Source organism: Clupea harengus, chromosome 12, assembly GCF_900700415.2.
Source record: "Clupea harengus chromosome 12, Ch_v2.0.2, whole genome shotgun sequence".
NCBI classification, from domain to species: Eukaryota; Metazoa; Chordata; class Actinopteri; order Clupeiformes; family Clupeidae; genus Clupea; species Clupea harengus.
This window is the reverse complement of record NC_045163.1, coordinates 15,865,648-15,891,066: the sequence shown is the minus strand read 5'-3', so window position 1 is coordinate 15,891,066 and position 25,419 is coordinate 15,865,648. Positions and strand designations below refer to the sequence as shown.

Sequence of the window (25,419 nt, the reverse complement as noted above, 5' to 3'; positions counted from 1 at the left end):
CAGATTGATGCATTGAACTTTAAAATGTGCAAAATGTTCTTGGCCTGGACCCTCCTAGGGGGTTCGCATCGTTGTCACCTTTTTCATCCCTGATGAGTTTGCACCCCTGTATTTAAATGTCAAAAGCAGCAACCTGGCTCATACAAATGCAACATAAACAAGCTATTCTAAAAGTCTAGTCTTTATCCAATGCCTGACAAGACAGCAGTGAAGGCGATCACTAAGAGGCTGTGATAGCCATCAGTCAAGCTGTGCAGATGTAGTGTTCATGTACTTCATGAATGAGCCTTAAAGGCTTGCTTCTGCGTTTTCAGAGACACGCAGGGACACACACGCGCAAGAGCCCCTTGCATGCTTTCTTTCCCCTTCTTGCGTGCTTTCGTGTGTCGACCAATTTTTCTAACTTTGCGTCAAAAGTTACACAAGCCTCACGCAGCCCACAAGGCTGTGATTGGTCTGCTAACTACATCCATTCCGGAGTCTCACATTTCCGGTTTCATACCCCATAATACCGCCATTTTTAAAAGCCAAGGCAAGACCCAGAAGATTTTGAATCATGAATAAGCAAGAAAAGAGGAGCTTAAGGATATCTTCACGGATATCTTCAACACTTCTCTGAGTCAAGCTGCTGTTCCATCACATTTCAAGACCTCCATCATCATACCTGTGCCAAAGAAACCGGCTCCATCCTGCTTCAATGACTATCGCCCTGTGGCACTGACCCCCATCATTATGAAGTGCTTTGAACGGCTAGTCATGTCTCGCATCAAGTCCATCCTCCCCCCCACCCTGGACCCCTTTCAGTTCGCATACCGGGCCAAATGTTCCAGAGAGGACGCAATCTGCTCTGCTCTCCACCCAGCCCTCACTCACCTGGAAAAAGCAGACTCACATGTGAGAATGCTTTTCATAGACTTTAGTTCAGCTTTTAACACCATAATCCCACAACAACTAATTTGTAAACTGGACCAGCTGGGGCTCAACACCTCCCTTTGCAATTGGATTCTGGACTTCCTCAGTGAGAGGCCACAAGCAGTACGAGTCGGCAACAACACCTCGAGCAGCATCACACTCAGCACAGGGGCCCCACAAGGCTGTGTGCTCAGTCCCCTGCTCTTCACCCTGCTGACTCACGACTGCACAACAACCTACAGCACCAATCACATGGTGAAGTTTGCGGACGACACAACTCTGGTGGGTCTCATCACCAAGAACGATGAGACCCCCACTACAGGAAGGAGGTCAACCTTTTGACCACGTGATGCAGAGACAACAACCTCTTGCTGAATGTCATCAAAACAAAGGAGATTGTGGTTGACTTCAGGAAAAGCCACACTGTACACCCACCACTGACCATCGATGGTGCTGCTGTGGAGCGAGTGAGCAGCACCAAATTCCTGGGGGTGCACATCAGTGAGGACCTCTCCTGGGCAACCAACTCTGCATCACTGACGAAGAAAGCCCAGCGGCGCCTCTGCTTCCTCTGCAAGCTCAAGAGAGCGAAAGCTCCCATACCCATCCTGAACACATTCTACCGGGGCACCATTGAAAGCATCCTGTCCAGCTGCATTACTGTGTGGGGCAGTAGCTGCACTGAACACAGCAGGAAAGCACTGCAACGCATAGTGAACACAGCTGGTAAGATCATTGGTGCCCCACTCCCTTCCTTGCAAGACATTTACACCACCCGCCTCACCCAGAAAGCTACCTCTATTGTGAATGACACCAGCCACCCTGCACACAGTCTGTTCAGCCTCCTACCCTCTGGAAGAAGGTATAGGAGCCTCCGTTGCCGCACCACCAGACTCAGAAATGGCTTCATGCACCAAGCTGTCAGGAAGCTAAATTCTCTCCCCCCAGCCATATCCTCCAGTCTGACAGGAAGCTGAAAATCCCCCTGCCCCCCTAAAAAATAACTCAAGACTCTGCACTTTAATCACTTGTATTCACTTGTTTAAAATTCTATTACGTATTTATATTATTTATATATATATAGTATTTATAGTATTTATATATATAGTATTTATAACAACTGTACGTGAATCTTTATGTTTACTTAGTATTAGGAAATGTCTTGTCTTATCTGTTGTGCCTGTGCACTTTTATATGTTTCACCGTGGGAGAGTGGGAAACGTTCCTATCGATTGCTTTGTATGTCTTAACATGTGAAGAAATTGACAATAAAGCTACTTTGACTTTGAATAGCATGTGTCCGATAGAATGTGGAAGTTATCTCCCAGTCCTAGTGGGAGGACTTGTATTTTAAAGGCAGTCATTCATTAATTCCCATCATATGGACTGTGTTACTTTTCTCTCCCTTGTTGAAAAGGTTTTATTTATTGATGTGGGTAAAGTGCATATTTATAGGGGTATTTATTGGAGTCTGCATGGTGTGCAGTAAAGGGTAGATCATGCTGTTTTAAGCACTAATGTGTCGGGTAATGCAATGAAAGAAATGCAATGTGTACAAAGGCCTGTGAATGATGTCTACCTTCATGTGTGGTGATTGTATGTGTTTCTTGTGTATCCTAGTAGTACTGTAACTTTACATTTGTTTCTTTTTCCCATTGTTTTTGTTTATTGGTTTATTGAAGGGTCAGTAGATAGTCTCTTGCACCTGATCCTATGCTCAATGAGCCTATAGCTCTAATTTGCTGTGATTTTCACCAGTATTCCTCACTTGTTGACAAGTTGCCATGTTTGTCTTCCTTAATGGGTGTGCTGTGCCATGAGTAAGATATTTGTAGTGTTGTTACACTAGCCATTGGCTTTATATGTGCGCCCCTGGTGTAATTTATGACTGGCTTCATGTCTTTTTTGTATAATGAATGATAAATGGACATATTATTTTTGATATACCCGCCTCTGTAAATCCTTAAAGAACTATGTGACAGGGAGTAGGAAGGCTTTCAATGATAAGTTACATCTTGTTACATTATGAAGAAATGTCTTCTTAACTCCATTTTCGAAGTTCCCGGGGCAATTCTGGCATTCATGAAAGTTTTCTTATCTGGGATTCGTTCTTAGCTAAGAACAGGATTTAAGAACGCTTAAGAATCGTTGGTGATTTGTCGTTGATTCACATGAATTCTACAGACATCCTCTGATTTAAATAATTATAATACAAATATTCTCTTATTTATTATTGTCATTATCAATTATGTTTTACATATAGTCGTGCTTCTACGAGGCATTGTGATGTCCTAAAATAAATAAAAGCACTACAGGAACACTGGAAATGGCAGTGAATAAATAAATAAGCACTAATCTCAATCACATGGATGTAGCCAGTGGTGTTTCTACATTAGGGACACATGGGGCACTGCTCCACCTGATCCAGATGGCGCTGTGGTGGAGAAAGCTCAATACATCTGTGCTTTGTGGCAAAATATCTTATTTAATATGCAAGGTAGCGATTCAATTGTAAATGTGTGTGTGAATAAACTAGACTCACAAGCATTATAGTGCTGTTTTGGAGTAATTTGATTTGTGTGTATTTCTGTGAAATGCTGCCTGCTCTCCGCTGTCCCTCCTCTTCTGGGGCAGCGCTGCAAACACAAGACTGTTGCTATGGAAACACCAATGAGCGTGAGCGACACAGGCCAAAGTTTACATTGGGAGATGGGGCAGTTTTAGATGTGCCCCACGAAATCTGCCTAGCAACCCGTGACCAAGAAAAAATAAATCGGACCGATCGTACTCAGACAGATCTACGCCTCTAACGTTACTACTCGTTAGCTATCACTAGTTTTCTACTGTTTTGGAACCAGCCTCCGTCTTTCAAGTTGCAGCCTGAAATAATTTCTGTTTATAAGACAACATTTTATGTACAACTATGTGTCTATCTAACCTTTTTATTTTATTACAATCTATTTTATTTACCTTGTTGCTGTATTATAAGCAACATCTTTCTGACGCACTGAGAACTGAAGCATGTGAAATGTAACTGAAATGGGATTTCTGCTCTCTGCCGGCACTCAAAATACAGCCCATAGCCTATGTTTTTGCTAGTTAAAGACCAGAACCACATATGTAGAGTGTTTGAATGGAAGTGCAAAATGGGTAATATGTTGGCGAACATAAGTGAAGGCAGTCATTCATTCAGCTGGAGATTTGAAGCAGCCGCCACATTTTTTTAAGTGCATATATTTAGTCAGTCAAACTGGTTCAAAGACCGAACAAGTAATCATAATGCAATTAGAATAGAAAGTATGAGCGCGCTGTTTCTATGGAGCTTATAAGATCTAATAGTTACTACCGCAAACTTTTGATAAAACTACCACACGTTGGTAGAACTAGTAAAGAAAAATTATGCTAACATGTCAGGAAACCCACATTGGGGCATACATTATAACATGCTGACATGCTACCACAAACAGAAAACCTATGGTAACATTAATGTAGTTGGGAAACCACAAGACATTCACTACACATGGAGTTAAACATTTATCACTCGTTCTTCCATTCACACTCAAAGGCGTAGGGTTGGTCTCAGCATTGGTAGGGACACTGCCGGGCAGCCCCCCCCCCCCCCCCCCCCCCATATAAAACTGATACAAAAATAGAACTGATTTAAAAGTAATAAGAATAATAAAACCCCTCTCCTTTGTCCTTTTTGGGATATCCCAAACATGAGTAAGACCTCACCTGAAGCCCTGATGGTCCAGCTGCTGCTTCCTCAACCTGCACTGGATTTCCAAGTTTCCTGAATTTATTTCAAAATAATGCCTTAATGAACAAAATTACCTAATGAGAAGTACATGCAATGCATTTGTTTGTTCTGATATCAATTTTAAATATGTAGGTAATTGGTTCAGGTTTATGGGGCTGTACTAGGCCTATAATCTGTACTGGATTCCTGAGCAGTGAAATAATGTATTAATGAATTATATGATGCATACACTTGGGCATCCCAATTTATAGCACCTTTTTACTACCTACAAGTATAACATTTATTCTCAAAATAGCCAGTGTGAATGATAACATTCATGGGTAACATTGCCTAAACATCCCTTAAAAAACAGCAATTTAATGCAATCTTTACCAAAATGGACAATTCAACGTCTCACCTGAACTCCTGATGCTGATTCATCATCTCCCTACTCTACATCTGTAGCTTCAGGCTGCTGTTCCTGCACAGCAATTCATCAATTTAATACAGAAACTAACCATGCTTAGTTGACTCCTGACATTGGTCGATAGATTACAGGGAACAGAGATAGCCTTATTACTATCCAGGGGAACATAGGCCTACTTATCACCAGTTAATATCACTTTGGAGTTGCTAGCCTGCTGATACTAGGCTTAACTAGCATGGTCCCATTATGCTTCAACAAGACCAGCTGCTGCTAACACAATGGTCAAAAGATTGCAGATGCTAGGGATATATTTAATACAATCAAAAGTTACTTGCTCTACACTAACAACTTTCAAAACATGTTTCCATTGTAGAATGGGTAGCGATGTTAAGCTAGCAGGTTTGCACTGTGTAGCTATGTCTACTACCGCGCACTTTACGAAGTACACTGCAATACAGTGCGTAGTGCACACTAAGCACTTTCATCTGTAGTGCGTTATGTCGCTTATTAGTGTTGTGTCAAATGGAACACTGATGGACGCAAATGTGCAAGCCTTTTACCCATAAATCTGTGCACGAGCTTCCTCCGGCCAACTGGAAATTTTAAACAAAGATGGCGGACCAAACTCCGCCGACGGCCGTGTTTTGTATGTGTTTGCGTTTTCTCGCTTAGATTTTTTAAAAGTTATGTACTGTACTATCAGATAACACAGTTATTGTAACCAGCAATAAATGTTGAAGTGATTTGCAAGGTGTCAGTCAGCCAACTTTCCAAACTGCCGAAAGGGCTCCTCCTCTTCCGCTATGTAGCCAAGATGGCGCCAGTTTAGGGCGAATAGTGTCCATCGTTTCAAACTGCATTTTTTTACCGTTTGCAGTGCGCCATCCGGATACTTTCAGTGCCCTGAATTCTGCTGGTTCTGTCAGTGTGAATGTGCACAAGTGCGCGGTAGTAGACATGGTGGGTAGTTAGCCATGGGCTGTGGATAGTTAGCCTACTAGCTAACTAACAACGACCTGGGCTTCTTGATAGCTACTTACTCTCTGGGTGGTGAAAAGATTTGGATGCCTTTTTGGTGGCGTTTTCCTTTCTACAGTGACAAAATGGTCAAAAATATCAATGCTGAGACAAAACGAAATACTAATATGAGGCTTTATTATTTCCTGGCGTATTTAGTAGCTTTTAGTAGTGCTAAGAACGTGGGCGATTTGGAAAACTTGTACATTTATGTTTCACTCTTCTGCGCAACGAACATAGTATAGATAATAATACGAATGAGTTTGCAAATATATTGTAGGCAATTTAACAGGCAATTAAAATGAACAAAATATTGCTTGGGACAATTGTTTCCTTCCCAAACTTTGGTCGTGACTAGTCCCTATGGACCATATGCGAACCTACGCCCTTGTTCACACTGCACTATGGACTATTCTATGTCACTCATACACACACAGAAATACAGTTCCACTTTTGCAATATTAGGGTGGGCTGGTAGAAATAAAAGGTGGGCAACTTGAGCAGTAGGTATAGCCCAGAGGTTAGAGAGAAGTGGACTAGTAGGCCCAAGGAATATGTGCATTAGGCTATGTCAGTCATATATATACATTTCTATCTATCTATCTATCTAGATAGATCAGCCTCCTGTTTCCATCAGCAAAAGATCTATTCATCCACGTCTAAGGTATTTGTCATTGATTTTTCAATACTGAAAGATATTTTTGGGGCTGAGTGGAATATGAAAGATTATTATTACTACAGATTTCCAGTGAAAACACCACTGTTTTACTATAATATAAGACCTGTATTTTAGCACTGATGTTAGTTGCAGGGTAAGGGGGCTGCTTTGCGGTTGCCCGCTTGGCTTCTTTTATACCTACAGACCCCACCCACTTCCCTCAAAGAAACATGCAATGTCATTAAAGATTTCAAAAATGTCACACTATACAGTCAACTGGAAAAAGTCAATCATACTACCGCTGTCCGGGGACAGTTGGGACTCTGCAGCCCATGACCCCACCCTTAACCTCACCACGGGCAATATCAAATACTTAGGGATCACAGTTCCTCCCAGGCTGTCAGAACTGTTCAATCTTAATTATACACCCCTCCTGAAAAAAATGGAAGATGATTACAAACGCTGGAACAAGCTCCCACTCACACTCATCGGCTGAATTGCTGCAGTTAAAATTAAAACCCTCCCTCAGATCATATACCTGTTCTCCATGATTCCCGACGCCCCACAGACAAATGGTTCAAAACTTTAGACTCTGACAACCCACTTCTAATGGAAAGACAAAAGAAATATGTACTTACAACCCTTCAAAATACGAAACAACTAGGTGGACTTGGAGCACCAAATTTCCAACATTACTTCCTGGCAAATCAACTACAATATTTACTCAAATGGACTCAACATCAGACACATACCTACCCATGGCTCGACCTAGAACAATTCCTATGCTCTCCGTTTTCTATCGCAGACCTCCCCTTCAGTCAATAAAAATAAAATTGATTTCTATCACAACATCACTCAACTCTGACAGCCTGGTGGGAAGCCAACAAAATCACCAAATCCACCCTAGCACCATGCAGGTTCACCCCCATTAGGCACAATCCAGACTTTCAATTGCACAATGCACCTATCCACTTCCCCAAATGGCACCAAAAAGGAATCACCCACTTCCGTCATATATTTGAAATTATCCAGAAATTTGACCAATTTCTCCAGTATCAACAGTTGAAATCTTTAATCAAATCCAAAATGAAAATATCCAACAACACTTTGCAGCCCTCTAAAATAAGTGAACAACTGTTGAAAATTGCGAACCATCACAAAAAAGTTACATCTCATGTCTACAAACTCATCTCTATCTCTAACCGCTCAATAACACTACCCAAAACAAAATGGGAAAGTGACCTGGCATTATCTCCTGACCCCAATTTCTGGACACAAATCTACAGGAACATCTTTGCAATGACTACTAACATAGGGTGCCTAGACGTCCTCTTTTACCCGGACATGTCCTCTTTTCGAGACCTAAAAAATGCGTCCGGCAGGGATTCCAAAATTGTCCGCGATTTTGCCTCGCCGGATATTTGTGTTTCTCTGGGTCTTTCACAAACTAGTTATTACGTCCTTACACGTTTTGGAAAGGGTATCTCCCTTACGTTCCACCTTCTTGCGCGAGCTCTGTCTGTAGAGAGAACTGTTATTGGTCGACCGCCTTCCCAGTGTTGCCAGATATGAAAATGATCATCCAAATACAATCACTTTGAGCCTTTGATATGATACGCCATTTCCAATCTGGCAACACTGAGCAACCTGCCGCCTCCACTAGTTGCATTGTTTACAATAGTACATGACATCTGCATGTGAAAAAGATGTCAAAACTTCGTTGGGGGGGAGGGGGCGGGGTCATCTGCATGTGAAAAAGATGTCCAAAAACTCCATCACGGGGTAGGGGGTGAGGTCCCACAAAGTGTCCTCTTTTTCACAATCTCAAATCTGGTCACCCTAACTAACACCAACCTACAACTCATACAATGTAAGACCATTCACAGAACCCACTTCACCCGTAGTAGGATGAACAAAATGGGATTGATTGACATTGACACCTGCTCACCATGCACTTTAGGGAACACGGAACTCATATCTCCACGCCACCTGATACTGCCAACCTATTCACTCATTTTGGACCACTGTTATTGAGACAATATCCACCATCCTGGACTGCAGAGTCCCCATGTCTCTGACACTTTGCCTACTAGGAGACACTTCAGAAATCCCCCCCCTGTCAAAACACAAAATCCCAGTACTCGTCTCTCTAGCTATGGCTAAGAAAATAATATTTCAGAACTGGTTATCCAAAACATCCTGCCATTAATGTTCCACATTAAACCTAGTAAAAAAATGGCAGGACTGTAATGTTAACTAATGTTAAATCTGGAGCTAGTGAAGACTAATGACCAAGTTAGCAGTAATTTTAGCTAACGATAGCTATAATGTTATGTAACTGGCTAGCAATATATGTCGTAACAAGCGTTTTAGCACCATGACCAAAAATGACACATATTGGTTAACATTTATGAAGAAGACCCTTTTTCATATCGACGATATGCCCCGTCATGCAGACTGGAATGGTTTTGCCATCCATGTTAAGTGCCGTCCTCTTTCCTAGGTTATGTTGTCCTTGTGTTGTCATTTATTACTTAAGTTCTGTGTTTTTCTGTGTCTACTCATCTCTCCCCTTATTTCAGGCGAGAAATATTGTTCTGAATGAACAACTCACCTCCGTTGGAAGCCAGGTTAGCCTCCTGTCGGGTCAACTACAGCAGATGATGGCATGCCTGAAGATCCTCGCCACTTCTCTGCCATCACCAGCACCATCTTCCAGCTCCTCCTTCCACAAGTGCTCCGTCAGCCTCAACACTTCACCTCTCCAACCTAGAGAAGTTTTCCGGGGATTCCGGTCAGTCCTTTTTGGTCCAGTGTGGTCTTCATATTGAATTGCAGTCATCCTCATTCTAGACAGAGCTGTCCAGGGTAGCGTATATGATTGCCTACCTCACGGGGACGGCAGAAGCCTGGGCTACTGTCGAGTGGGCCAGAAACTCGCCTGTCTGTTCCTCATTATAGCTGTTTTCTGACACTCTCCGTAAGATCTTTGATCTCACACCTTCTGGTCGAGAGGCAGCTAGATCTCTGATGGATCTTTTTCAGAGCAAACATCGAGTTTGGGATTATGCTATCCAATTCCGCACTCTCACAAAGGATAGTGGTTGGAACTCCTCGTGTTTGTTTGACGCTTTTCTCCATGGGTTAGCCGAGCCCATTAAAGACCAGCTCATTTCTCTCGAGCTCCCTTCTGACTTAGACTCTCTCATCTCTCTGTCTATAAGGATTGATAATTGCCTACAAGAAAGAGAAGAAGAGAGGGCCAGGTCAAGTTAAGTAACCCCCTCCCCCCTTTTCTCCTACTGTGAGGCGCATTGTGTTACCTCCTGGTATGACATGTGCCGTATAAATAAAGTTTGATTTGATTCGACTTGAAGTTCAACCCCGCTCTTCCACAGAGGCCTGCCGTCAGGTAATCGCCCTTCTTCGTGGCATTCTCCTGCTCGGGTCATCCTGGCGGTCGCACCAGACTCGACCCAGAGGAGCGACAACTTTGTGTGCGAGAGGGCAGAGGCAGCTTTCAACTGGGCCACTTTATCTCAGAGTGCCCAGTAAAGGATGACTTTATGATCCATGAGGAGCACGCTGGTGAGTCATACTATTTTATCCTCATTGCGACCTCTCACTCAAGCACAACTTTTTACGCCATCACCTACTCTCTCTCATCCGGTCTTAATAGACTATGGGGCTGATGAGAGCTTTATGGACTGGAGATTAGCTAAGAGACTAGAGCTAAAATGAATTCTTCTCCTTAAACCTTTAGAGGCTCACGCACTAGATGGACGCCTATTGTGTAGAGTTACTCACCGCACTTCTCCTATTCAGATGGCTTTCTCTAAGGATCATAAGGAATCTCAGAGCTTCCATTTGTCCAACTTCCTGTCACACCCTCTTATTCTGGGTTTCTCATGAGTTCTGGGTCACTGTACTTTTCTTTTTTCTGTCCAAGAAGACAGGAAGAAGCTTATGCAATGCTACTTTTTGTTTTGCAACTTAATACTCTTTTTAAACCAATTTAGGGATGACGCCATTTTGTAGCGACGGGAGAGCATGGTCACCCCACCTGGACTCGAACCTGGGTCTACAGAGAGCCAGGCTCTATGGCATGGCAGTCAGAGCACATACTCATCTGTAGTGACGATCACATTGTCACACTGCCATCACCTTCGGGAAGTGCACCCTTGCGTGAAGCGTGTCAACCAACCTTGGGGTCCTTCACACGGTTTTACGGGCACGCCTCCGATGATCTCAAGCAAGCCATCCCACTTCTGACACCATTTGTAGCGAAGGGAGAGCGTGGACACCCCACCAGGACTAGAACCCGGGTCTAAAGGTTGCCCTTACATGTACTCTGACCGCAACACCAAAGAGCCAGGCTCTATGGTATGGCAGTCAGAGCACATACTCATCTGTTGTGACGATCACATCGTCACACTCACATAAATTGGGCCAAAGGGGAAGTAACGGGTTCGGACAAAGGTGGTATTCTCACCTGCTCTCCGTAAGTTTCCGGCCTGATTTTCCCTACATCCACTGTCGCCTCGTCCCTCGGGGTTCATAAGTCTCCTGCAACCTCAGTCCTCTGTATCCACTCCTCCTCTGGCATCTTTTGACTCCGACTTGCCAGACCTCTCCAGATTTCCTCCATGTCACCTCGACCTCAAGAAGGTTTTTAACAAGGCCTGTCTACCGCCTCATCGACACTATGACTGTGCCATTGACCAACTAACAGGAACTTCACCCCCTAGGGGTGTCTCTATTCGTTGTTGGTCCCGGAGTTGGAGGCTATGACAAAGTATATCGGCTCTTCTCTGGCGGCTAGACTTAGTCGCCCGTCTTCCTCTCCTGCCAGGATGGCTTCTTCTTTGTGGATCAAAAGGACAAGACGCTTCGCCCCTGCATTGATAACAGGGGACTGAATGACATAACCATTAAGAACCGGTACCCTTTCCAACTCATCTCCTCTGCTTTCGAGTTGCTGAAGAATGCTATAGTCTTTACCAAGCTGGATCTAAGAAATGCTTAACACTTGGTAAGGATAAGAGAGGGGGACAAGTGAAAGACGGCCTTTAATACCCCTAGTGGTGTCTATGAGTATCTCATCATGCCTTTTGGATCGACCAACGCCATGTAATCGCAAAAACCTACAGCCTTTCCTGGGATTTGCACATTCTTATAGACGTTTTATTAGAAATTACAGCACTGTTGTTGCTCCTCTGCATAATTTAACATCTTCCAAGATGAATTTTCAGTGGTCCCTGCCGGCTGAACAAGCCTTTCTGAAGTTAAAGGAGACCTTTACTTCAGCCCCTGTCCTCACTTTCCCGGACCCCAGTCTACAGTCTGTGGTCGAGGTTGATGCCTCAGACTTGGAGTTGGGGGGGTCCTCTCCCAACGTTCTCGGGCGGACAACAAGCTCCATCCCTGCACCTTCCTCTCCCGAAAACTCTCTCCTGCGGAAAGTAATTACGATGTGGGGAATAGGTAGTAACTGGCTATTAAAGTAGCCCTGGAGGAGTGGCACGTCTGGGTCAGATGTTAATAGTCATGTGCTGGACAGTTGACCCCAGAACTGGTTGTTTGTCCCTGTTACTCTGCATTCTCTGGTTATGCATTGGTCTCACACCTCCCGGGTTTCCTGCCACCCCGGGGTATGACGGACCCTCTTCGTCGCCAGGCAATGGTTCTGGTGGCCGTCAATGGAGAGAAAGGTCGGGGAATATGTGGCTGCCTGCACTGTGTGTGCATGAAAAAAGGTCTCACGACGCCCGCCACCCTGTCTCCTGCGACCGCTCCCTGTGCCTCATCGTCCCTGGTCTGACATATCTCTGGACTTTGTCACTGGGTTACCTCCCTCTCAAGGTTACACTGCCATTTTAACTGTCGACAGATTTTCCAAGATGGTCCATTTCATTCCCATGCGCAAACTACCTTCCGCCAAGGGGACTGCTGAGGCAGTTTTTTCCCACGTTTTCTGGATTCATGGTTTCCCTAAAGATTTGGTGTCAGAACGGGGACCTCAGTTCATTTCTCAGGTCTGGAGGGCCTTCTGTTCCATCATCGGCGCCACGGTCAGTCTCTCCCCCGGATACCATCCCCAGTCAAACGGCCAGGCGGAGCAGCTAAATCAGGAACTGGAGAACTGCCTACGGTTCCTTGTCTCCAAGAATCCGGCCACCTGGAGCAAACATCTCATCTGGGTAGAATTTTCACACAACACCATACCCAGTGCACCCCACTTTCCATGTGTCCCGTATCAGGCCTGTGAAGGAGAGCTCACCTCACGCCCTGCCCTTGTGTGTGTTCCCTGCCTTGTTGATTGTCTGCATTTTTTTTCACCTGTCCCTCACCATCTTGTGTATATAGTCTGTGTGTTCCTGTTTTCTCATTGCCAGTCTGTCCTAATTTCTCAGTGTCTCTAGCGTTCCAGTGATTTCCCCATGTTTATTGATTTCCTAGTGTTGCCGACCTCTGCCTGTCCATCCGATTCCGCCTTTGTTTCTTCCCTTCTGGATTATCAGCCTGATCTCCGAACGCCTGCCCGTGTACCGAACCTCGACCCAATCCCACACCGAACCCTGTCGTTGCCTGCCCCCTTTTGGATTTGCTTGTTTGTTTCTGGACTGCCTTCCTGTGTACCCAATTCTGATAGTAAAACATTTTGGATTATTCTCTACCCCTGTCTATGAGTCTGCTCTTAAGTCCTGTACAAAGCAAAGCCCTTTGCGATACATACATAACCCTAGCAATCTTGCTCCTTCAATTGAAAGTGGAGGTCTATCAACAATCTTTTAATACTTGATTTTTGGCAAGCTGACTCTGTGATGTTGAAAAAGTCCCCTTTAAGACTTTGCCTCTTATCTTTTGAAGACAGAACTGCATGATAGTTCCATGCAATGTGTTGGTTATTGAACCTGTTGAGGAACATTATCGAATCCAAGTTAGCCATTTGGATTGGAGAGAACCCAATGAGATGGAAGAGCAAAACAAAAACATAGTTAGTTAGGAGATGGTAAAATATCAGAACTGCACATTTTAAATTAAATTTGTTCAAATCCCTCATATGTGATTCCTGTGATTGACATGGAGTTTAGGATAAAACCCTTCTAGTTCAGTATGCAAAATATGATCTCTAGGTTGGACGTTAGCAGACCTTCTCTGGTGTCTTATAATTCTGATGTAGCTCAACAGCTAAATTAGTCTCATATAAGTACCAAGGACTGTGAGATCTGTTGAATGATTGTGAATGCTAATAGGTAAGATAGAGGCAGCTTCCTATAGAAAAAACTACAGTCCAGTTATAAAGTCATAGAAAAATCAGCCCCCTGACTAAAGTATATGAATGAACTTATGAAAAAAGACAAACATTCAGATTCATATTCAGATATGTAATTATTTATTCAGTAGTATGCATTGTTGGAATAGTCACATTAACCAGGATATTTTATCCAGATAAAAGTGACATGAATTCAGAGGTTTTACTCTTCAGCCTCCTTGCCCTTTAAAAGAGAACAAAGAAAATGAATTAACTAGATGACAAATTAAAATCAATGACACTTACATCAATGACACTTACACACAACACCAAGTTGGTGAAATAATTGTAATGTTTGTTCAGAAAACATTATCTTACCTTTCCGGCATCGCGGCTCTTAACCTTGAGCTTGTTGACCTGGGACTCAGCAATGTCAGCACGCTCCTCAGCCTCCTCCAGCTCATGCTGAACCTTCCTGCACTTGGACAGGTGAGTATTGGCCTGTTCCTCCTGTTGTATATGAAATTGAGTGCAATTAAAACAACGAAACGAAACGAAACAAGAGTGAATGTAAAGTAGCAAATATTTTCCTGTATAGCAAAGGCAGAAAAATACTCACAGCTTCCTCAGCCTGCCTCTTGTAGGCCTTGACCTTCAGCTGCAGCTTGTCAACCAGATCCTGCAGTCTGGTGACGTTCTTCTTGTCCTCCTCAGTCTAAAGAGAAAAAGTTTGTCCAGGAATGTCCTCCCCTCTTACATTTTGCATGCAGTTCTAGAGAAAGAGGAGAGCTTTCTTACCTGGTAGGTGAGCTCCTTCACCCTCCTCTCGTATTTGCGGACTCCCTTGACAGCATCAACACCACGTCTCTGTTCACCCTCAACCTCACCTTCCAGTTCACGAACCTTAACATGAAAAATATTTCCATTTCAGATACTGACCCCTGTTTTGTTATGATGAGTTAAACATATTCATTCAGAGTCATATTTTGTTACCTACCCTGGACTCCAGTTTCTGGAGCTGTTTCTTGCCACCCTTCATGGCCAGATTCTCTGCCTCATCCAGGCGGTGCTGCAGATCCTTGACCGTGACTTCCAGGTTCTTCTTCATCCTCTCCAGATGAGAACTGGTGTCCTGCTCCTTCTTCAGCTCCTCTGCCATCATGGCAGCCTATATGATGGAAAAGTGTATTTTTAAATAATAGAAATAACAGTACTTTTAAATATAATGCTCTGTTTCAGAAAAAAAACTTACATCAGTGATGGCTTTCTTGGCCTTGTCCTCAGCATTTCTTGCCTCCTGGACGATGTCATCAACTTCACCTTGGACCTGAAGGAAGTCAGTCTCAAGCTTCTTCTTGGTGTTCAGCAGACTGGTGTTCTAGTGTGGACAAATAAACAACATCAGTTATATTTTGAATGCTGGAACTGTTTGTTTTATGTATCGGTTTAAACAACCTTTTTTATTCTCTACCTGGGAGTGGAGGAGGCCAACACGCTCACTGGCATCAACCAGCTCCTGCTCAGCCACTTTGCGGCCTCTCTCTGTCTGCTCCAGGGCAGCTCTCAGCTCCTCAATCTCAGCCACCATAAGGCCGTTCCTGCGCTCCACCATGGCAGCCTGCTCCTTCATGTCTTCCTGTCCTCTGACAGCATCATCAAGGTGCAGTTGAGCATCCTGGTTGACAGAGAAATGTGTGGTGTTTGCTATACTTCATTGGTGTGAGCACTGTAATATCAAAACACTGAATATTTATACTACTGACCTTGAGCTGACCCTGGACGGTCCTCAGACTTTTCTGGGACTCAGCAGCCTGGCGGTTGGCGTGGCTCAGCTGAATCTCCATCTCATTAAGGTCTCCCTCCATCTTCTTCTTGATTCTCAGGGCATCATTCCTGCTCCTGACCTCAGAGTCCAGGGTGCTCTGCATGGAGTCAGTCACCCTCTGGCTATTCCTCTTAATCTGCTCCATCTCCTCATCCTTCTCTGCAAGCTTCCGGTCAACCTCACCCTTGACCTGGTTCAGCTCAAGCTGGACACGGAGAATCTTGGACTCCTCATGCTCAAGAGTTCCCTATTTTTAAATAGAGTGTAAAACATAGAATTTTAAGATATGACCAATTGCTTAATTTATTAAGATGTCCTATTGAATCTCTCCACTCCATCCTGTTGGATTTTGTATTTGTACCTCAGCCTCTTCCAGGGCAGTCTGGATCTCAGCCTTCTCAGTCTCAACAGTCTTCTTGGCCTTCTCCAGCTCATGAATGCTCTTTCCAGTCTCACCAAGCTGCTCCGTCAGGTCAGAGATCTCCTCTGCAACAAGACATTTAAAACCCTTAACACAAAGTCAGCATCTACCAATGTACTATTGATTTGTATTCCAGGATAAAACATTTTGTTTTTAGCTTCTCTTAACAAGCTTTGATTTGGAAGTATTTTAAGGCCATCTTGACTTACGTTGGAGATTCTTGTTCTCCCTCTTAAGAGTCTCCAGTTGGTCAAGAGCCTCCTCATAGGAGTTCTTCATCTTGAACAGCTCAGTGCTGAGAGAGCGAGCCTCTTTCTGGGCACCCTCCAGCTCTGCCTGACCCTCCTCATATTTCTGCTTCCATTCTGCCAAGACCTTTGAAAAACAGTTTGTGTCTTGGGTTAATTTCACATATAAGACACTGCTACCAAAAATCCATATGCTCATATTATGTTATATGAAGGCTAGTTTGTCCTACAACATCACACAAATTCCAGATAGAGGTATAACCTTGTCAAAGTTTCTCTGCTTCTTGTCAAGGTTGGCAGCCAGACCATTGGCTCTCTCCACATCAACCATGAGGTCCTCAACCTCACCCTGGAGTCTCTGCTTGGTTTTATCCAGAGAAGCACACTTGGAGTTGATAGCCTCAATTTGTTCCTCAGCCTCCTGTAGACGCTGGGCAAGCTTTTTCCTGATAATGCAATCGATTTAAGTTAGAGGACGTCGACAGGTTTTAGTAGACAACATAACAACCCACATCCACATTCTATGTGTTTCTTTGCCTGTTTGGTACATACTTGGACTCCTCAAGCTCTTCAGTGCGCTGGATGGCATCAGTTTCGTACTTGGACCTCCACTGAGCAACCTCGCTGTTGGCCTTGGACATGCCACGCTGCAGCTCAGCCTTTGCCTCCTGCTCTTCCTCAAACTGCTCCCTCAGAAGGTCGCAGTCGTGGCGTGCAGACTGAACAGCGTGGGCCAGGGCATTCTTGGCCTGTTTGTGAACAATGAATGGTGTTCATTTAGGGCTTCACAGAATAGGGGTTGTGTACTCCAATTACTTTGTGTCATTCACGGGTATCAGTACCTTGACTTCCTCCTCATTTAGCCTCTTCAGCTCCTCAATTTGCTGAGTGAAAGCCTGTTTGCTTCTACTCAGCTGAGACACAAGAGCATCTTTCTCCTCAACCTGGCGGCCGAGTTCACCATTTTCAGTCGTTAGTCTTGCTCTCTGAGCACTGAGGTCGTTGACCTGGCGCGCACCCTCATCACTCTTGGCCTTGATTTCACTGAGTTGGTCCTCAAGGGTACGGCACATCTTCTCAAGATTTCCCTGTTTGTGAAAATAAAATAATTAAGCAACACAAAAGTCAGATATGTTTATGGCAATTATTACAATTTTACTTGACAACATATCATTGTTTGCAGTATGATTATGTTTGTAGTTAGAGTCAGCTAGAGCATTAAGGTTTACATGTCACAAACCTTAGATTTAGAGACTCCCTCCATGTTGCTGGAAAGATCATCAATCTCCATCTTGTATTCACTCTTCTCCTTCTCAAGCTTCTGCTTGACACGCTGGAGGTTGTCGATCTGCTCTCCCAGCTCGGCCACGCTATCAGCCTGCTTCTTACGGAGAGCTGCAGCAGTGGCTTCATGCTGCAGAGTGGACTCTTCAAGGTCACGACGCAGCTTCTGGAACTCAGCCTCACGCTTCTTGTTCATCTCAATTTGAGCAGCAGTGGCACCACCAGCCTCCTCAAGCCTCTCACTGATCTCCTCAAGTTCCCTGGAGAGATCAGCTCTCTGCTTCTCAACCTTAGCACGAGCTGCACGCTCAGCCTCAATCTCTTCTTCCAATTCTTCAATGCGGGCCTATTGGTTGTTAAAAAGAAATAAGTGATACTAAGAAAGAACAGGCAGATGATAGTAAACACTATTCGGTACTGAAGATGTGAAACAAACCTGAAGCTCCTTGATCTTTTTCTGGAGCTGAGCACCCAATGATTGTTCATCCTCAATCTTGCTAAGGAGCTGGCTTGTTTCAAAGTCCTTCCTGTATAATTGTAATTAAAATAGTTGTTAACGGCTGCTTATACCAAAAAAGGACTAAAAAAGGAGTACATGTTTGCATTAATCATTAGTTACTAATAGAATTATACATTACTTCTTCAGCTTCTCATCAGACTGCTGCTTGTCATTCTCCAGATCCATGACACTCTCCTGGGACAGTTTCAGGTCACCCTCAAGCTTTCTCTTGGCTCTCTCAAGGTCCATGCGGAGCTTCTTTTCTTGCTCCAGGGAACCCTCAAGCTGCAGATACAAAGCATAAAGTAATTAAGTAGCACAATGATATATGTGCATTTCTTTACACAGACAGGCCCTTAACTCACATCATCCACTTGCTGTTCAAGCTTAGTCTTGGCCTTGGTCAGAGTGTTGACTTTGTCTTCCTCTGCCTGGAGATCATCAAGAGTCTGCTGATGGGCCTCTTGGAGGGCTTTCTTCTCTTTTGTCAGCTTAGCAATGGACTCATCCTGAGAGGCCATCTCCTCTGTCAGGTTCTTGACCTACACATAGAATGTTTTATATCAATATCCAGTAAACCTCACGAAGACTTCTTGAAAATAAAAATTATTCTTTTTTTTTTTAAAGAATATAAACCTTGTTCTCAGTGGCATGTTTCTCCTTCTCCACTTTGGCCAAGGTCAGCTCCAGATCATCAATGTCCTTCTTGAGCTCAGAGCACTCATCCTCCAGTTTCCTCTTCTTGGCAGTCAGCTCAGCATTGATTTCCTCTTCATCCTCCAGTCTCTCGGTTGTCTCCTTGAGTTTGGCCTCAAGCTGGATCTTACTCTTGATCAGACCCTCACACCTCTCCTCAGCATCGTTGATAGTCTCATTGCTCTACAGTAAATACAAGATGAAAGGATGAAATCTGATTTGTATTGAAAACATAATTCTCAGACAGGTTAGTGATTTGAATATTGCAATGATGTGAAGAATTGTTACCCGTTGTACAGTTATACACTTACAGATGACATTTGCAGATGCAGGTCATTCCTCTCTTGCACAATAGACACCATCTTCTCCTCAAGGTCCTTCTTCCTGGCATCAACCTTTGCAAACATGTCTTTGAGTTTTGCATGTTCCTCCTTCAGGGCAACCAGCTCCTTCTCAGTTTCAGCACTCTGAAGCAGAGGCTTGATCTTGTAGTACACCTTCATCCATGGCCAGTGCTTCACATTAATGAATGAGCGGACATTCATCTGGATAGTGAAGATTGCATCTCTGCAAAAGAGGTTGATTTGTTGATTAAACCGTGTTGAAGCTTACTGAATAGATCAGAGGGATTCTGTCAAACGCTGACAGTGATTAGTCCAGTCTTTTATATACATCTGTGTTGATGGAAATGATCTCTGTTTTGTACGTTTGTACTTTAATTTACAAACACAACCTATTGTGTTACAATTAAAAAACCTGCAATGCTATGTTTTATGGCAGATCATTTTGTTGAGCGTGATTCCACCAAATACATCACACATTACCTCCTTTCCATCATCGCGACAAACTCCCTCCTCATCAGGTATGCACGGCACAGAGCCTGAGTCATTGTGACCAGGCTAACCAGTTTCTCATCTCGCATCTCCTCAAGGGTACCAAGCAGACCAGCTTTGAAGAACACCTAAAGGAAGAACAAAAATTATGAGGTGTGTGATTGAAGGCAAAAATGGAAACACTGTATGTAATTCAATATGTATCCATAATAACAGATATAAGATAGAAACATTCTCCACCTTAGTGTGTCCAAACTTGTACTCATCGTGATCAACATCGATGGATCCCAAGAGCTTCTCAGCAGCCTTCTTGTTATCAATGAACTGACCCTCAGGAATAACACTGGCATTCAGTACTTTGTATCTGTTGTCAATAATAAGAAAAACATTATTTCCCCATAATAATACATATATGAAGTGTGTATTATAAGTTATTGTTGTATATTGTTGTATGTTTACCTCTGCTTGAAGTCAGCATACATGATTCTGCTTGGGAAACCCTTTCTACAGATTCTGATACCCTCCAGTACACCATTACACCTGAGCTGGTGGATGACCAGGAAGTTCTGCATATAACCTGTGAAAATACAGAGATGTAAAATTTTCAAGCAAATACAAGGTGTTGAATAATGGACATGTCTTAATTTACTAAAAGCCCTTTACCTGGTTTCTTAATTTCATTTGGAATCAGACAACGCACAAAGTGAGGATGGGTGGCCCTCAGGTTGGTCATCAGTTTACCCAAGTTCTCCTGTTGAGGCAAGAATGTATACAATTTTAATCATACAGTTATTGTGCTGGGACAATTATTGATTGATTGATCATTTTCTTCTTGATATTAAAACACATACCCTGAACTGTGAGGACACAGTCTGCATGGAGCCACCCTTCTTCTTACCACCCTTCTTAGGACCACCAACCTCTGTTGACATACAAATAATGAATCGGATAATTGAGTTATATACATAGAATCTAATATAATTACTATTTGTGTATTAGCCTTTTGACTTGAACAGGTTATTACCCTCAACAGGAGGTGGGTACAGGACAGGCAAAAGTTTGACTGATGACTTCTGGTACAGCTGCACAACAGTGTCGTTCAGTGGATCCTTGTTCTTGTCCAACCATCCAGTAACATTGTAGTCCACGACGCCGGCATAGTGCGCCATGGAAAAGTGAGCCTCAGGCTTGCCTTTGACAGGCTTGGACTTCGCAAAGGCTGCGGTCTTTCCAAGATGCTGGGCATACAGCTTGTCCTTGAAAGTGATGTCAGAGGCCTTGGGGACAATGCACTCCTCTTCAAGGATGGCAAAGATACCCATGGGCTGTTGAAAAATAAGATTGCTTAGTTATAAAAGTGGACATCATGAAACTATACAAATCTAACACTGTGCTAGTTGGATTGATTGAAACTGACCCTTTCAATCAGCTCAATGCAGGCAGCCAAGTCCATGCCAAAGTCAATGAACGCCCAAACAATGCCCTCTTTCTTGTACTCCTCTTGCTCCAGGACAAACATGGTGTGGTTGAAGAACTGTTGCAGTTTTTCATTGGTGAAGTTGATACACAGCTGCTCCATGCTGTTGTACTGTGTTGGATACATATTCAAACATTATTTGAGAGTGGCACTCTTAAGTCACTAGAAACATATAATGTTAGTGAAGAATCTTATTTTGTCCTCACATCGAAAATCTCAAATCCAGCAATGTCCAGCACACCAATGTAGAACTGACTTGACTTCTTGGTGTCCAGCATCTGGTTGATACGAATGACCATCCACAAGAACATCCTCTCATAGATAGACTTGGACAAGGCTGACACTGAGTTGTTGACCTAAAACAATATGTAAGAATTACTTCTTACTTACTATGATGAGAAAAGGCAGGGTTTCCACTGTCATGGAAATCCTGGAAAAGTCATGGAGTTTTAAAATCCCATTTTCCAGGGCTAGAAAAGTCATGGAATTCAGTTAAGTCACTGAAAGTTCTGTAAAAGTCAAGAAATAATTATTTTGTTGAATGTACCTAGGTCTAATGAAATTAATTATTGTACTCTTCCATGGATAATGGTTTTGTTGTGCCTGATGCAGTCTCTAATAGCCTGTCTAATAGAAAAGTAACGGAAAAGGTTGTTATTTACTTTTCTTTCAGAGTTATCATTGCCAATCTGTGCTGTAAAGTATATCATTCTGTTTATTTATTAGCTTGTGAAGATTCATGGAGATTTCATTAAAGGTCCTTGAAAAGTTTTGAAATGTTGTCAATGATAACGGGTGTGATCCCTGAGAAAGAAAATACCAGCAGTGCAATTCTTGTCAAACAATGTCAAAATCCTTTTGTGTGAGATACCTGTGTCACAGTTTGACCCTTGGTGACATACTCAGTTCCGACTTTCACCCTTGGGTAGCACAGAGCCTTCAGCATATCAGCAGAGTTCAGGCCCAGGAGGTAAGCGACTTTGTCAGCATCTTAAAACAACAAAGCGTTTAAGTGAGTTATTTATATCAATATTTTACCCAGGAAAGTCATTCTTAACCTAAATTGAGTAAAAATATCTAATGAATGACATTGTAGATATATTTACAGGCTTCTGTTGTAGGTTATACATATAATATATTAATAACTATAATCAGAGGAAAAGTACAACTTGAAGTTAATATACATGCTGATCTATCTTTTAATGAAATTACTTCAATAAATAAGACTACCTAGTAGTTATCACTAGAACTGACCCAAGTTCAGTAGAGTTTTTAAACCTACCCTCAGTGCCATCAGGCTCAGCCTGCTCCTCACGCTGCTTCTGCTTGAATTTCAAATTGCCATGATGGAGCACAGCACCAGTCAGTTTGTAAATGGTGACTTTCTCCTCTGCAGTGAAACCCAGGATGTCAATGGCATCCTGCAATTACATGCATAAATGCAAATTAAGCGCATCATTATTGTTAATCATTAGTGTTTTAAGAATGTCATTCTCATTGTATTCATTGTCCAGAAGAAAAACTCATGGATATCTCACATCTGTGGCATCCAACTCTTCTTTGTCATCAATGCTGGCCACAGTGATCTGACCCTGACTGCACATGGGAAAGTCATAGGGGTTGCTTGTGATGAGGCACATTTCTGTAGAGGGGGAAAACAATAATTTGTTGTTGCAAATTAATAATTACATGTAATGTTTTTTGATTGTTGGTTGAAAATAATAACCCTACCAATAATCTCAGGCTTGTGGTTGGTCATCATCTGGAAGAAGATGTGGTAGCCTCTCTCATCAGGAAGCTGGAATGTCACTCTAGACTTTTCCAGCAGGTCTATTTAGGTGGGGAAGAATATATTTTAACTTGAAAAAATTAAGGCAGCAATAATGTAAAAATGTTATATACACAGGATAATTATACTTACAAGTCTCAATATCAGCTTTAGCCAGTTTTCCAGTTGCGTTAAAGTGAATTCTGATGAATTTTCCCTGTTTTAGACAAAATGATATCCTAAGTAATTGTATCTTATTAATAACCACAGAACTGAGGCCAGAGTTTAAATAAGAAGTTAACTTACAAAACGGGAAGAGTTGTCATTCCTCACAGTCTTGGCATTACCATAAGCCTCCAACAGTGGGTTGGCAGCAATAATCTGGTCTTCAAGAGAGCCCTGCAAGTGAAAGAAACATTCAAGGAATATGTTGTTATGAAGAGAATGTTTGTGTTGCTTTATGATAATTAGCACATGTGTGAGGGGTCTGACCTGCATCTTTCCAGGCACTGCCTCCTTTTTTTTGTCACCAGCACCGACTGCAATTGTTGCAAAATACTGGATGACACGTTTGGTGTTCACAGTCTTGCCAGCACCAGATTCTCCGCTAGATTAAACATAAGATATTGACATTTTTCAGATAAGAATTGTGTGTGCCACAAGGTAACATAGAAGATAATGCAAAGTTTTAAGTCATGCATTGACACTTACGTAATCAGAACAGACTGGTTCTCCCTGTCTGTGGGACAAATGCAATTTTAGATAAATAACTTTTTTTAATTAGTTCTCGCACCCGTAGATTGGAGAGCAGTTTCTTTCCAAGGGCCATCAGGCTTTTAAATGGACAGTGATACAGTCTCGCCACTTTACACTTTACATGTTACAGTTTTGTACTGTTTGCACTATGTAATATTGCACTACCTGAAACCAGGCACATTTGATTTGTCTTTAGGTTAGTATAGGTATATTAGGTTAGTATAGGTTACTATATGTGTATTATATGTTTAGCAGATTGTATTGTATATTTATTTTGTAGATTTATTATATGTTTATTATATGTGTAATCTATATATGTTATGTTATGTTATTTATGTTATGCTATGGTAGTTTGTTGTACGGTGTCTTGTCCTAAGAATTTCAGTGCCCAGTCTGACTTTGTTTTTCTGTGCATCTGACAAATAAATACCTGAAACTTGAAACTTGAAACAAATATGTAATTAAATCTTATTATTTAGTGGCTTTTAAATTGAATGCTTACCTTGTAGCATGAACTGAAAAGCATTGTCAGAGACAGAGAAAATGTGGGGTGGGGCCTCCATACGCTTCTTGCCTCTGTAGGCCTCCACCACTGCTTGGTCATACACAGGGAGCCACTTGTAGGGGTTCACAGTGGCACAGAAAAGTCCAGAGTAGGTCTAGAATGAGGAAATAAAGGGGATTGGTTTTACAGCTGTTTTATTTTTAACATAGTTTTTCATCTGTGAGAAAGCATAAAGCTTACGTAGATCATCCATGCTGCGTAACGCTCTTTGAGGTTATACAGGACAGAGGCTTCATTGAGGTGGGTCATCATGGCCATGTCCTCAATCTTGTCATACTTGGGAGGATTCATGGGGTGGACATCCTCCTCCTTAACGACTCTTTCCTAAAACAAATGGCAATATAGAGAGATATAGTCAAGAACCTTTCTGTTTAATGGAAATACTCAATAATTTTCTTAACTAAGAGCCTTGCTAACATACCTCCTTGGATTCAACTAGTTCAACAGTGACTTTGCCACTATCTTTACTCTTGATTGTAGCCTTCAGGTACAACTCCTCCTTGTCAACTACATAGCAAGCTGACTTTGCATCAAAAGGCTTGGTTTGGGCCTCAAGTCTCTCCTTCTCAGGTTTACGGAGGTAAATGGCAGCTGGGCCATAAGTGGCCATGTCACTGTCCCCCATGGTTGAGGTTTACTGTTGGAAGAAGAGGCATGAACATGTCATTTTGTAATAAGAAATATTACAACCACGGACTGTAAGAAACCAAATTCATCCTTTCAACATAGCATATCTGAAATAAGTAAACGAACTAACAACTGGATGTTTGTTTTTGTTTTTTTTGTAGTGACTGTGTATGAGGCAGTCAAGATCAACAGTAAATATTTACATTTTATCTAATGAGGGAAACAGGTAATTTTATTAAACCATGGATATCTTGCTAAAACAGTCAATGTAGAAATTGGGTTCAAAATGCACCCTGCAGGCGTGGGGTAGTGTAGTAAATAAATAAAATTGTATTGGATCATTATTTAGTGGATTTAAAATGTTGTCTTTCATCGTGATGTATGAGGTGCCGTCATGTATATGAAAATTAGT

The 25,419-nt window shown here is 42.6% G+C and overlaps 1 protein-coding gene across 1 annotated transcript; it reads right to left on the bottom strand.

Annotated features, from left to right (window-relative positions):
- Positions 1-14,126: 14,126 nt before the first annotated feature.
- LOC105890352 (myosin heavy chain, fast skeletal muscle) lies at positions 14,127-24,727 on the bottom strand. Its single transcript, XM_031578357.2, has 37 exons — positions 24,561-24,727; positions 24,318-24,474; positions 23,771-23,798; positions 23,552-23,666; positions 23,366-23,458; positions 23,213-23,276; positions 23,023-23,121; positions 22,830-22,933; positions 22,574-22,712; positions 22,163-22,281; positions 21,498-21,647; positions 21,232-21,402; positions 20,839-21,139; positions 20,666-20,736; positions 20,478-20,565; positions 20,274-20,391; positions 20,055-20,178; positions 19,806-19,942; positions 19,293-19,548; positions 18,922-19,164; positions 18,651-18,827; positions 18,425-18,570; positions 18,223-18,313; positions 17,743-18,132; positions 17,345-17,590; positions 17,055-17,251; positions 16,765-16,948; positions 16,464-16,629; positions 16,195-16,319; positions 15,772-16,080; positions 15,480-15,683; positions 15,261-15,386; positions 15,006-15,176; positions 14,807-14,911; positions 14,628-14,723; positions 14,387-14,518; positions 14,127-14,252 (listed from the first exon to the last, which is right to left on the bottom strand). Exons 1-37 carry the CDS (start codon positions 24,669-24,671, stop codon positions 14,232-14,234), a joined length of 5,574 nt encoding a protein of 1,857 aa, XP_031434217.2. The 5' UTR covers positions 24,672-24,727; the 3' UTR covers positions 14,127-14,231.
- Between the last annotated feature and the right edge of the window lie 692 nt (positions 24,728-25,419).

Excerpts from the sequence above, each read along its gene's own strand:
- LOC105890352 (XM_031578357.2), bottom strand. The coding sequence starts at position 24,671 with ATGAATCCTCCCAAGTATGACAAGATTGAGGACATGGCCATGATGACC. Across the intron at positions 23,799-24,317 it reads TTTTCAGTTCATGCTACAAG|ACAGGGAGAACCAGTCTGTT; the intron begins GTAAGCATTCAA and ends TTTGTCCCACAG. Across the intron at positions 18,133-18,222 it reads AAAAGATCAAGGAGCTTCAG|GCCCGCATTGAAGAATTGGA; the intron begins GTTTGTTTCACA and ends AACAACCAATAG.